The following is a 14,411-nucleotide window of genomic DNA, read 5'->3' as shown; positions in this document are numbered from 1 at the left end:
TTTCATCTATGGCTCAAATTTTAGGTAATTTCTCAAAGTTTTTGAAAATGTTAATTTCATTAAAAAGCGCCGGGTTATTATTTCATGAATCCCTTTAGAAGTTTTGCGCCGCATTTTTTTGCTTGAGAGTCAAGTAAACGATATAGCGCTTTCGCAGCATTAATCTTTGATACGCATTTTGGCGGGACGCTAGTGTGACTAACTGTCTGGGTTATAGAAAGACGTAGACACATTCTCGTACAAAGAGGCTTCGAAAAAATGACGTAGGAAAAAGTTGTTAAAAAGTATGTCATTTTATCTTAACAATTTTGTAACAACCACGGAGCGCTGACTTTTATAGTTTTTTGACTTTAAATCTCACTTGTTTTGGTTTCCGTAATAAAAATTTTATTGTGAACTTTGAACATGCTTAAAATCAAGGTACTTCCACTATTAACTGTCATTGTATTTTTGTATTTCATTGATTATTTCTTATTTTTCAAGAGACCTACGGGTGGGTAGAGGTCTGAGTAATTTTTTTTCTCGAGGAGTCAAAACTTTTAAACTTTCACTTTCTGGCAGTCAGCAAGTCAGCCAGCAGAGAGTGGCATAACTATCCAAAAAAAAGCCATAAAAGTTAATAAACAGACAAGGATGCCCGACAAATAAACTGAGAAGTGAAAATTACCTTGGCCATATTTTTGTTGAACTGAGTTTTAAATGCCTTTCTGTACAACCAGACCAACCAGACGGGGATCCCAACCAGACGGTACTCCAGACGCTCCAGACTGCCAGACCATTGACTTCCAAGCTTGATTGGGCTAGATTCTTGGATAGGAAACGAAGTCAGTTATTTCCCATCCAGAACGCCCACGCGTGCTTCTTACACAAACGCTGGTTTAAAACTAAAATCTATTGCAAGATTTCAGGGTAGGTAGAAAACCTGGCCCACCTCTCTGGCCCGGGCCATATGGCCTACCCTTTGGCCCACCTTACAACTCTAAAAAAGATTTGATTCTTATCATTCTGAAAATCTGCAAACCAATTCTGAGGTTGGACTTTGGTTTTTCTGGCATTTAGAAAAACAACCAGACTGAAATAAACAAAAAATAAATAAAAAGTTTTGAGTCTGCATTTTATACACCTGACATAGATTAAGGGGACCCCCGGGAGAGGGTCTGGTTAAGTCCTCTACGGGTACCAACAACCCCCGTGGCGCTGTTTCTTCAACTTTTCAGGACTTCGGACCCCTTTTTTCGGAATCTTCACCCAAAAAAACATAAAGTATCAAAACCTGGCAAAAAACTTTGACGTTGACCCGAACCCGACTCGAACTCGGAATCCCTAGTGCAAGAGCACGATGCGCTTCCATTAGGCTGACTTCGGTTGAATTAAATTAAAAATTTTAAGGTTCTTATCCCTTGGTCAGACAAGACCTACGTTAAGAATATTTCACCCTCAATTTTGGCACTTTCTTAAGAATAATTGATCCTCTCATCCAAAGTACACTATTCTTATAAAAAAAGCGTTTAATTCTTAGCATTTAGGAATTTAGAAGATTTGACCAATTGTTTGACGTAAAACGGCTGATGCAATAACGCCAACGCGAAATCACATTGAAATTATAGCGCATACCGACGCACACATATCATTATAACCTGGTTGTCCGAGAATAAAATCGGGGAAAAAAATGTTTGAAGGTGGGCCAAAGGATGGGCCAAGGGTAGGCCATATGGCCCGGGCCAGAGAGGTGGGCCAGGTTTTCTACCTACCCAAGATTTCAAAAAATGCAGTCCTCGAAAACAAAGGAACCAATAGATACAACCCGTCATCATGATTACAGCGCGTTCTGGGCGCGTTCTGGATGGAAAAAATAAGTGGCTCCACTTTTTCTTGCCTGAGAAAGGTTAGAGATTCTACTCTAGCCCTTCAGGCTTTTAAATCAATGTGCCAGACACCGACAGAAAAGACGACAGACAGATGGCAGACGGCTCTTCACCGAACTCTAAAATAAAGCTAAACTGTCTTCAGAAAAAGACTCGAATATCATGTTTACAATCTAATAAAAAAGAGATCGGTGAAAAACAAATTCAATCGCGGTGCATTTGGCTGCCTATAACTCACTCGCGTGTAGCAAATTCTTTCCTTTCATGTATCCTTCCTTCAGACAAGTGACAAAAATACAAAAAGCACTGCTAGCAACACAGCCACAACAGCAGCAAGTTAAAGATAGAAGGTAAAGGTAGGTTTAAGAAACACCTTTTACAAACCAAATACCAATGGTAATGGTTAATGCAGGAGTTTTTGTTAGCACTTTAAGGTGTATGCCCGTTATAGCCAAAATATTGCATTTTGAATATCCAGGTGGTGTCAATCGAACTGTTCGATTATCAAACTGTTCGATTAGCGAACTAGTAATCCAACCCTATCAAACGGTAGCTGTTCAATTACTGAACCCAATCACACACCTATCTAACCGGGATAACTTTCGTAAAGTTCGATGACTGTTCGATTATACGATTTATAGTTCGATCGCAGTTCGATGAATACAACTGAAGTTTGATTGGTTCAATTGAATCGATTTATACCTTACGGCCAATTTTTTATTTATATTCCGAGGGCAAATTGGCGACCGTCCACGGGCCATAGATCTTTTTTCAAAGAGGCCACGCACCCTTTTTGAATAATTGTGTAGTCCAGCAGAAAAACAATGATAAAACCATGCATAGTTATTATTAACAGGAAATAAAAAGAAACTTTTTAAATATATCAAATCTAAACAAAATGATATTGCTGGAGTTGCGCCACTCATTGACAAAGAAATGGACAAACCCACTCAGACAGTATAGACCTAACTTTTCATACAAAAATTACGGGAAACGCATGTTTGGACTTTGTACCCTATGCTGCACTCAAGCACTTGGGCCAAAATCCCGCAAAGGCAGGACAAAAATCAGTTTTTTGAAGTTTGCAAAAAAACGCCACATAGAAGATCTTTCAAATTCAGTATGTAAATAGAGCAGTAAAAAATACAACTTTTGTATTTTTCCTTTTTTTTGCAAAAGTTCTAGTAATGAAAATAAAGGGATAATGATAATTGAATACTATCCATTGATGATCCGCGACACTATCGTCAAGCTAGAATCGCTTCGCGTACTCTTCGCTTGAGAAAATGATTGACAGATTGAAGTTTTCATCCCCGCGGTGCGCGCCGCGCGGGAGCTCGGGCGCTCTGCGAGAGTTCTCGGCTCAATCCTCGGACCGCGGTAAAATGGTAGACTGAGCTGCGATAGATCATTTCGATGGAAGTTGTTGGAATGTTTACAAGGCTCTTGACAGAAAATCGTTTGTTTTATTGTCAATGATGACAGTGCGGTTATTAATTTTGTTAGATCTGACAAATTGATGTTTGTAAGTGCACTTTATAGTTTTGATTCCCATTGAAGAATCAAATTCTGGTTTTCATGTTATTAGATGGTGTTTTAGAGCTTTAGGTCTACACTCTGTCAGATGATGGTGAAATCGCCCAACTTCTCAATCAACATTATTGCAGTGTTTTCTCCAAGGACAATGTTATAACTCCAACAATCAACGATCCCAAAGGTTCAGACATTGCCAATATTAAAGGGGAACTAAACATTTTTTGAGTTCATGCTTTTTTTGTCTCCAAGAACTACACAACACAGTATAACTTCGAAAAAATATAATTTCCACTCTCAATGTCTTTCCTATTTTGTATAAAGAGTCAGGAACAGTCGCCTTATTAGGAGACGCCTCCTGATTAGGAGACCCGTCTCCTAATCAGGAGGTCAGGAGGTTCACGTCTCCTAATCAGGAGACGGGTGTAATTATCTCGTGAACGAGCAAACTGTGCATGATTTGATTGCTCCCAATGGAAAGAGCACAAAAAATTGATTCCATATGGTGATTTTCAGAAAAATCCACCGGTGGAATCAATCACTATTCTAATAATCCATAAGAACCAATCAGAAGTAAGAATCTGTCTTCTGAACAAAAGCGTCTCAAAAAGAAAAATGGCGGACATGAAAAAAATCAAGAGGGGCTTCCTTGTAGTGCTTTAAATTAGGATTGTGATCGATTGCACCGAGAAATTTTGATAATTTTTTTAAAACTTTACTAATTCGAAGCTGCTCTTTCCATTAAAACTAGTTTCAAAATGCGCGGAAAAGCCTAAAGCCCTTAAAATTGAGATCAAAGTTTTATGTCTCCTAATTAGGAGACGGGTCTCTTAATCAAGCGACCCCAAGCGACCTACATGTCTCCTAATCAGGAGACGTCTCCTAATCAGGAGGCGTCTCCTAATCAGGAGGCGTCTCCTAATAAGGCGACTGTTCCTGACTGATAAAACCTTCTTTAAAAAACGGATAATTTGTTTAAATGAACCCCCACTTTACACATGTTTGTGACGTCATATCGTTCATATTTTCTATGAATTTTGTGTATGTTCATCAACTTTAAAGCTTCATATTTCGTGAACAAGAAATAATAGGAAGATAGTAAAATCATTTTTGATTTCAGGCATCAGGAAGGATTCAGTTTTACGTAGACTAAATTTGGGGTTTTCAGCTTATTCCAATAAAAAGTTCAATTTTTTCAATCGACTCTAAAATCATTTTCACTCACTTGTTTTCGAAAGTTCAAACATAGTTTTACTCCACTCAAAAATGGCTTTTTAATGAATTCTGTCTCTTGGTTAAACCATTTGTGGATAAAAAGTTATGGCTACACTAAAAAGTTAAAGGTTCTCTATCAACTAAAAGTAAGAGCTTTTCCAATTACTTTCTGAACGTATTTACGCCAAGCAGATGGCTCGACCTATTCCCCTAACAAAATACGCATTGCTTTAAAAAGATTAGATTTTCTGTAAACATAAAGAGCTATATCTTTTGATAGAGAAGTTTTTAGAGAAAATTATTTTCAGAGGTCATTCCTTGGAAGTATAATATGTGATGTGATTTAGGTATTTTCAAAAAAATGTTTAGTTCCCCTTTACAAGAAATGGAATTGAAAAACTATTGAAAAACATTGATTCCGGTAAAGCATGCGGACCTGACAAAATACCTGCTCGATTTCTTAAAGAATGTGCTGAAGAGATTACAGATGCAAATGCAAACTATTCACCACCTCACTTAAACAAGGGAAAGTACCGGAAGACTGGAAAAAAGGCATTGTCACTCCAATTCACAAAGGAGGAAACAAACGCAGATCAACTGCTGAAAACTATCGACCAGTCAGCCTCACTTCTATTTCCTGCAAGATCATGGAACACATCCTATTCAACCATATCATGACCCATCTCGAGAAAGACGGTACACTTAGTGATGCTCAACACGATTTTCGCAAACAACGCTCATGCGAAACACAATTACTAGCAACGGTTGATAAATTTGCAAAAGCCCTTAACAACAATGAACAGATTGACTCAGTCCTTCTAGACTTTAGCAAGGCTTTCGATAAAGTTAACCACAGAAAGCTACTCGTCAAATTGCATCACTACGGCATTCGAAATGAAATATTATCGTGGATCACTGACTTTCTATCCAACAGAACCCAATGTGTTGTTGTCCGAGGATCTACGTCCCCACAATCAAAAGTTGAATCAGGAGTACCACAGGGATCTGTATTGGGCCCATTACTCTTTCTCATATATATTAACGATATGCCACTCACAATCGAATCCACACTTGCTGACGACTCACTCCTACATCGTATCATTCGTAGCCTATACGACACCACTATTTTCCAAAACGACCTTGACAAGTTACAAAAATGGGAAGAGGATTGGTCCATGGAATTCCATCCCAAGAAGTATAAAGTTTTGCGAATAACAAATAAAGTAAAACCTACTGTCTGTGATTACTTCATTCACAATGAGAAACTAGAAACAGTCAGCAAAGCCAAATACTTAAGGGTAACCATAAAAAAAAGCTAAATTGGAAAGACCACGTTAACACGATTGTCTCTAAAGCTACCAATGTGAGACTTTTCCTGCAACGCAACCTTCAATCATGTCTTAAAGAGACCAAATTCAAATGCTACAAAATATTCATCCGCCCAATTCTCGAATATGCTAGCCCTGTCTGGTGCCCTCATAACAACACAACATTATCTAGCAAGATCGAAATGGTCCAGCGCAAAGCTGGGCATACCATTACAGCCCAACAGCAATGGCTAAACGATTGAATCTCGATTCTCTTGAAATGCAAAGAGACTTATCTTGTTTGAAAATGTTATTTCATTGCGTAAATGGCTTTAAATACACGGAGAAGTCTTTACTACCAACAAGATAAAGGACTTCTAATGTAAGATATAACTTGATCCATGCAAAACTTAAAGTTTATGAAAAGTCATTTTTTCCTTTCACTATCAAACTATGGAATAGCTTGGACAATGGAATTGTAAATTTAAAAGAAAGGGATGAATTTAGAAACTCTTTGACTATTAAATAAGTATTATAATCATATACACTTTTCAATTACTTTTAAGACAAAACACTTAAGCTTCTGTCCAATTTCCTAATTTCCAGTCATTTCTATAATCTACCTCGCGACAAACTTTTGCAAATTTTTGCCTTCGTTAAATTCCTAACTACTGTTAGTTTTTCTTGAAAGACTATTTTTAACTTACTATTTAAACTTACTCATCAATTATTTATTATTTACTATTTTAATATTTTAACCATTATATGTACATTTTAAATAAACTTAATTTAATACACTTAAATTTTTTTATTTTCCTTAAAAAATTTTTGTTAAATATTTGCGAAAGTAATTCTAATGAATTTATGCAAATAAATATATAGAAATAGAAATAGAAATTACAATATGCATGATACAGTAATTATGCATGGCTATATCATTGTTTTTATGGCTGGACTACATAATTATTCAACAGGACGTCCTCTTTGAAAAAAGGTCTATTCTCGCGGGCCATTCTATTAATATCTACCCCATCGGATGGGACAAGCTGGAGCTTTTACAATTTTTATTACTTTCTTTAAAGAAAGTGTCATCTCTATTACTATTATTTCAAATGAGCAATAATGAGTGAAGCATACAGTGCCTGTGTTTTGATTAAACAACCTCGTAATTTTCTGAAAGGTAAAGAAAAGTAGTTAGAATCAATCCGACACAATCATCGAACCACATTTAACTTTCATCGAACCACATCGAACTTTCATCGAACTTTCATCGAACCACATCGAACTTTCATCGAACTCGTCGAACATCATTTTTATACTTTTCTTTAACTTTTCACATTATCAGCAGGCGTCAAAATAATCCTTAAGCTTGGGTAGTCTGCTTCTGCGCCCCATTTTGGAATATTTTGGTGCGCGCAGCACTTTCGATTTGACTTGGAAGAGGTTGGACGCATTTTGACCAAAACAGTGAGTTCTTCACAATCCGTTTTTCTTATATCTTTTGAAGTACTTTATCATTTCTCAAAGGTAACCCCAAATTTTTTTTCTTATGCTTAGGGCTATCAGATGAGCCTACTTTTGTTTCTTCTGATTAAGTTTGAAAATTTGGTTGACTCCCCTACTTAAAAGCTAAAATCTGTTTTTTGGAGATTACAAAAAAACACCACATAGAAGATCTTTCAAATTCAGTATGTGAATAGAGCAATAAAAAATACAACTTTTCTATTTTTCCTTTTTTTTGCAAAATTTCTAGGAATGAAAATAGAGGGATAATACTATTGTCTATTGATGATCCGCCGACTATCGTAATAGTGCTCTTCCCTTGAGACAATGATTGACAAATTTTTCACCCGCGTGGGAGCTTGCAGTGATTCTGCAAGCGTTCTGTAAGCATTCTCGGCTCAATTCCTGTGCCAGGCTAAAATGGTAGACTTAGCTGTGACAGATCATTTCACGACCCTTGAACACGCCCGGATGCCGCCCGAAATATTCCGTGCTAAGATCTATTTATCAAAAAAAGGATAACCATCTGGGCAGCATTTTCGAAAACTTTATTTTCGATGTCTCAGTCCTCTAATTCACTTTAAAATTCATGTGAGACATTTCTTATGGACCTCCTTATTTTACCTTGATTCTTAACCAGTCTCTATTTATAAATCCTTGCAATCATTTGCATGGGGTTTTGGCGCCTGGGATTGTTAACGAAAGTGATGTAAGCTTGCATTTTGCAGCGCATGCAGTCCACCGCAAATACAGGAGAAAAAAATTCGATTTCGATCTTGAAGCATGAGATTCAAGTGTATTTGTACAGGGTGTAAAAGTATTTAAAGATCACCATATCAATTATTTACCTAAAATACATTTATTTAATTACAGTGAAATTACTAAAAACACGTTGAATTTTATCTAAAATGCAGTTTTATTATTAAAATATGTGAAAGTATCAAAATATTTCAAGTCTTCAAATTGCATATTTTAGGCGCTCGGAGGCCGCCCGGACTGGCCCAGCAAGTCGTTTTTGAAAATCTATTAATTTTATCTGCCCAGACGCACCTGGAGAAATGCTCTATTCTACCATTTTTAGAATCTCATATTTGCCGTGCAACTAATTTTTGCAAGAAATGAATGAAACAGCGTGCTTTGATAATAAAAAATCATGCTTGATCATAAATTTTAAGATGGCGGGAAAACGTTTCTCTAAGGCTGCTGGACGTTTAACCTCAAATTTAATAATGATATTATATAGACATAATTATGCATGACATCACTTTATGATTAGGAGATATACATTTTACCACCCACAAATTTTGTATAGGTTTGTTTTGTTTTAACTTTGTATTTTAATGACCTTCCAGGTCATTCATTTGAGGGCTACACGTTTCCCTCCACTGATGCAAGTTTTTGTCTGGATACCTACAACATAAAATTTGATAAATTATAATAAGAATTGAAAAATTCAAAAATTATGTGGTAAAATCTTAAAATTAAAAAAAGCTTTGAAATGAGAGGTTATAATGTGACCAAGAAAATACTGAGATTATAGATTTAGAAATTAAAATCAGAAGCAGGAGTGTGATAAAACCTACAAAAAAGCAGATTAAAACTTTAGGACTACCTGCTCTGAACACAACAAAGTCGTTAAATTTGGTTGAAATTTTGCAGTGTTTTATCACGTTCTATGACTTTGGTTGACAGCTTTTAGACAAGTTTTCACTATGAATTATTCTTAATAATTTTCAGAGTAATTTCAATACCACATCATGGCATTTCGATTGATATCACATCACAGGACTATGTTCAGCCCAATGATTACTGCTGCTCGTAGAATGCTGACAATTGACATCACTTCACCGCAAGAATTTGATGAAAAAGTCTTGAAATCTGAAGTCCCTGTTATCATAGATTTTCACGCCACGTAAGAATTTATCTTGTTTGTATGCCTCCATACCTGCACTTTCCTTGTATTTTTACTGTGTATTGATTAAATATACTTATCAAGCCTCATCCTATATATGAACACAATAAAATTTAATCTCACCTTTGTCAGTCCAACTGATCCAGCCAGCCCACCTCCTATGAAAAGCCCCTAAATACCATCTAACGAACTCCTACACCAAAACTCTATTCCCATATGACAGAAATCTCTATGGTGGAGTACAAATTCATAGTGCGGAAAGAGATGTGACCTTCTCAAATGACCCTCCCTTCTTGGCATCCCCAACCTTAAAAAATGCCTATCCCCCAAGGATTTTGGACAAAAATTGCTAACAAATATATGTGAAATATCTTTAGAGAGAGAAAGCGAAATAATAAACTTCTTTCATCTTTTTGACTCATACTAATCTAATAGAAAACTTCCTTTCATGAAGACCAAATTTCATAACAGTGCTTGAAAATAATCTGCAATCAATATATATAAAGCCTCCCTTCTTAAACTATCCCTCTTCCTTGCTACCCCCCTTTTTTCATGAAAATTTCTGATCCCCCTTCTTCATTTTTTCGGAGGTTTCACCCCCCCCCCCCCTTAAGAAAGGGGGGTCCGAACTATGAATTAAATTATTTTTAGGCATTGGAATAAATTGCACTATGTATATACCAATGTAACAATGCAAGCGTATCTAAGGTTTTTCAAAAGATTGCTCCTGCGTTTGTGTTTTCGATACTGTCTTCGAAAAGAATTTGCATGTATTTTTGTGATCATCCTCTTCAAAATCTGACTGTGCCACGAAGGGCTGATGAATGTATTGATTGAATTTTAATTTGAGATTTCCTCTTTAATTTCAAAGGTATCTGAAACAACAATAATCACAAGTGAAACGAAAAAAAATAAACCTTTTACTCTAGCTTTCCTTCCACCCAGTAGTATCAATGTTTGTATTTAGAGAAAAGTAGAGCTCAATTTCTATGTATAGATATGCAAAGATATAAATAAGCCTTTTCAAAGTTTGGTCATTTCAATGTCTATCTGACGTTTTTTGGCCATTTTTATGGAAGTCAGCTTAAACTTTAAAGCTGTTTCAATGTTTAGTGTCAGCAATTGGGAGGTTTTTTTATTTTATTTTTTAACTTTTATTTTATCCTACTTTACTGGAATTGAATAAAATTGACTTCTGAGTGAGGATTTCAGGGAATTTAATAAATATCCTTAAGTCTCACATCAGAGTGATACCATCGTGAATTTCCAATGTGTAATGCTTTTTATCTGAAGGCTTAAGAATTTTATGGGTCTGAACATTATTTTAAGAACATTTAAATTATAGAGAGAAATCTTTACATATCTACTACCTTTTTAGATGTGACAAAATAACTATTGGGCAAGTACGCTTTGATTAAGTTTATTTTTGCTTATAATTTTAGACGGCGTGGTCCTTGTAAGCAGAAGAACATTTGAACTAGTGAGAAATCTTCAGATATCCACTATCTTTTAGATGTTATAAATTAATTATCAAGCAATTACGCTTTGATTAAGTTTATTTTCGTTTATAATTTTAGATGGTGTGGTCCTTGCAAGCAGATGGATCCCACTCTGAAAAGTGTCATTCAGAATTACGAAGGGAAAATCAACTTGGTCAAAGTTGATGTTGATGAATTACAAGATTTAGCAATGGAATATGATGTAAGCATCTTCATCTTGAATTAGCTCTGGTTTAGATGGCCAACTTTTCGCCCGGTCTATTAAAATGGGCATAAAGTTGGCTGTCTAAAGTCGACGCATTGCCCTCTTTTGATGTCAATGCAATGACTTATTTCAATCTATTTCGAGCAAAAATTATAACTGCCAACTTTGTGCCCACTTTTGACCCACTGTAACAATTAGAATAGGTAGGGCAGGAAGTCGGCTGTCTTAAACTAGAGCTAACCGTTCCGTCCCCAATGAATGATAGCCAGTGTTTTGAAGCTGTTCAATTCACTGACGCTGCAATTATTTTCAACATAATAATTTTGTTACATGATAAGATTTCCTTGGATCGGGTTAGGTTGACAGCATCCTTTACCATTTACTCGGCTTTTGTAGCGCGTCCCTGTAGTATTTCTTTTATTATAAGGAATGCGAAGCAGATTTGAAAAATCTCTCCGCTTAACAAATTTCTGTAATGTGACCCTTTTTATTTAACCTTTGTCACCCAATTTAGATAAAAAAGGAAATTTATGAACTTCTTTACCATAATACCCTTCCTCACTGGATTGATTCCAACGATTCCAAGAAAGTTATCAATCAAAAAATTTGTGGGCGGTAATTCGCATCCCTTATAACAAAATACATCAGAAGGAAGAAGGATGCTGCTAGCCTAGAGGTTTTGTAGGTCTATGATTCAGACTATCCAAAAGACTTGTCTTACTTTATAATAAGTAACTGATATGATTGAGTTTTTTTAACTTTTTGATTCAGATACAACGGGATAGTTTCAATATGCATTGTGTCTAGAAATTCTGCTGTAGAAGAACTAGCTTAACCGTTAATCGGGGTGACTCTCAACATTGGGGATAAAAGGCCGGTCTCCACTTGAGTGCGCAGCAATCGCACCTTTAACCTTTCATAAAAATGTAGTGCGGGCTTGAAAAAAAAGTTGAATACATTTCAACTTTTTTCAACCGTTACGTCAGATTGCGCCAATGGAATTGTTCGAAAAAGTGCGATCGCAGCGCGCGCAAGTGGAGACCAGCTTAAGTTCGATTTCCTTGTGCTCAAAGTCAGAGACTTACAGTACAGCATAAAGCATACTTTACCTAGATCAGTGTGTTTCGACCGCATTCAAAAACCATTCGTACTTTATCCTACTTAGTCTGCCTTTTTTGTGTTCCTCTACCTCCTAGGGCCTCATACTTTAATCGCATCTGATACGTGGGAATTAATCCCTCGCTTAAAGGTTTTCTTTTACATGAAAGTGTATGTTCCCGTTTCATATCAGGGTAGGTCTGCCTATTGTTATGTTGTGCTGGTATAAGCAAAAAAGGATTTTATTTTCCTCTCTATCTGACCAATCTTGCTCCACATCCATGTCAATTCAATATCAAAAAGCTTGTAAATCAAAATTAATGAGTAAGCAAACGATACCACACACTTGCCCCTTATAAAAAAAAACAAAAAAGCTTTAAGTACGAAAGAAACTGTAAACGAGGTAAATATTTATTATTTAAAATTTACATTATTTTTTAGGTGATGTCTATTCCTTACCTGGTTGGCCTGAATAAAGGAAAAATCGTACAAACGGCTGTCGGTGCAAAACCACAAGATCAGATCATCCAATTTGTTGATGATGTATTGGCTGCTAGTCAATCTTAATGAGAACTAAAGTGATACCTAAAAGTTTGAATTTTCTAACTGGTCCTTTAGCTCTTTATTTAGTATGGTGTGGAGTGGAGTGGAGTGGAGTAATAATTACGCACGACTTGAAGATTAAAAGAATTTTCACTTGATGAATAAAATGTGAATGGAGGTGACACGCGATCGTCGTGAAAACTAAATTAGGACGATAATGGAATGAAGAAAATTGTTCGTAATTTCATCTTTGACAGACTGTTTTTTAATATCTACATTTTTATGACAATAGTTCAGTCATTTAAGAGCTACTGATAGTATTTTGTATAGTAAGGAAAGCTTTGAACTTATCCCTTACGGGAAAATCCTAGGAATAAAAATGGCTCAGAGTTATATAAAAAAGACTTGACATGACTAATTAACTTTTCATAAAAAGCGTTTCCTCCGATTTTTGACTACCTGGACCTGACCCAATTATTTTCAAACTTATTTTACTGATTGATTTACAGTACTTCCTTATGTTTTGTTGTGTGTTGTAAACATTAACTCGGGCTCCAGAAAGACACTGGAAAACTTGGAAATGAATGCTTTCAGGGAAATCTCATAGAAAACTAGGGAGACTCTGAGAATTTCAGTTAAAAAAAACAGAATAGCTTCTATTTTAAGTTCCGGGGACATCATTTCTTGAATTTTCTCTTTTCATAGCAAACCATTGTGGCTCCTTGAAGTCCCAAATCATTTTGATTTTTCTATGATGTCTAATCATACTGTTTCAAGAATTTTTCCCATGGTTCATCATCGATCAAGGGTTTCAGTTAGGGAAAAATTGCATGATTTCAGTCATTTTTTCTGGGAAATTAAGCTTTTTTTTTCAAAGATAAGGAAAAGTCTTTACTCTTAGGTGCCAAATAAACGGGGGGGTTGGAAAATTTTCGAAATTTTAATAAACGGGGGGGGGACCTAATTGCCGGGGGGTTGGAAATTGTACTTCTGAAAACCCCAAAATAAGGTAAATATAGGCTAAAATCAGACTTTTTGGAGCAAAATAAGGGGACTTCTTTTTGCCAACTGACAATATTCTTAAAAATTAATAAACGGGGGGGCCCTAATAATGTCCGGGGGGGGGGGGTTGGAAAATTTTCGAAAAATTAACAAGCGGGGGGCCTGTTTATTTGGCACCTAAGAGTAATAAGACTTTATTAATATTGTGATTTTGTAATATCTTATTTCATAATAATCATTTTATTGTAGCTTAAGTAAGATTTTTAAATATTTAGAGAAGCTGGATACTTTAAACAATAGAAATGTTTTTGTATAAAATATCTACTAAAAATAAAGATTTATTTTTTTGACTGTGATAAAGTATACAAGTGTTAGATTTTTTCACTCATTCGTTACCATCTGGGGGGAGGGGGAGCTGACTTGACGGCCGACAGGAGGGTGCCGCTGGTGTTTTAAAAGTGGACCCTGAAAAATTAGACCCTGTCAAACGAAAAATTGATTTTTTCACACATGCACCCTGAAAAATTAAGTTTCAACCTGAATATTGTCAAAAATAACCCAAAAAGTTCACATCTCGAAAATTAGTAAATTTGGGACTCTATGAGCCAAACAAAGAGCCTTGACCAGCGGCACGTCCCCATTCCCAATTTTTTGACATTCATGGATTTGTTAGATCACGTGATTCAACAAAAGACTGTCTGTCAAACGATATCAAACTATTGTTGGTAA

General features: G+C 35.9%; 1 protein-coding gene across 2 annotated transcripts; it reads left to right on the top strand.

Moving 5' to 3' along the window:
- Positions 1-2,106: 2,106 nt before the first annotated feature.
- On the top strand, positions 2,107-12,849 carry LOC136820907 (thioredoxin 1-like). 2 transcript variants are annotated; one of them, XM_067077143.1, is made up of 4 exons: positions 2,107-2,215; positions 9,161-9,335; positions 10,913-11,036; positions 12,579-12,849. In XM_067077143.1, exons 2-4 carry the CDS (start codon positions 9,181-9,183, stop codon positions 12,702-12,704), a joined length of 405 nt encoding a protein of 134 aa, XP_066933244.1. In that variant the 5' UTR covers positions 2,107-2,215; positions 9,161-9,180; the 3' UTR covers positions 12,705-12,849. The 2 variants fall into 2 exon arrangements, with proteins under 2 accessions (XP_066933244.1, XP_066933243.1); XM_067077142.1 differs by having other exon boundaries at positions 2,108-2,221.
- The last annotated feature ends 1,562 nt before the right edge of the window (positions 12,850-14,411 follow it).

Source organism: Clytia hemisphaerica, unplaced genomic scaffold, assembly GCF_902728285.1.
Source record: "Clytia hemisphaerica strain Z4C2 unplaced genomic scaffold, Clytia hemisphaerica genome assembly, whole genome shotgun sequence".
NCBI classification, from domain to species: domain Eukaryota; kingdom Metazoa; phylum Cnidaria; class Hydrozoa; order Leptothecata; family Clytiidae; genus Clytia; species Clytia hemisphaerica.
This window is presented reverse-complemented; position numbering and strand designations above follow the sequence as displayed.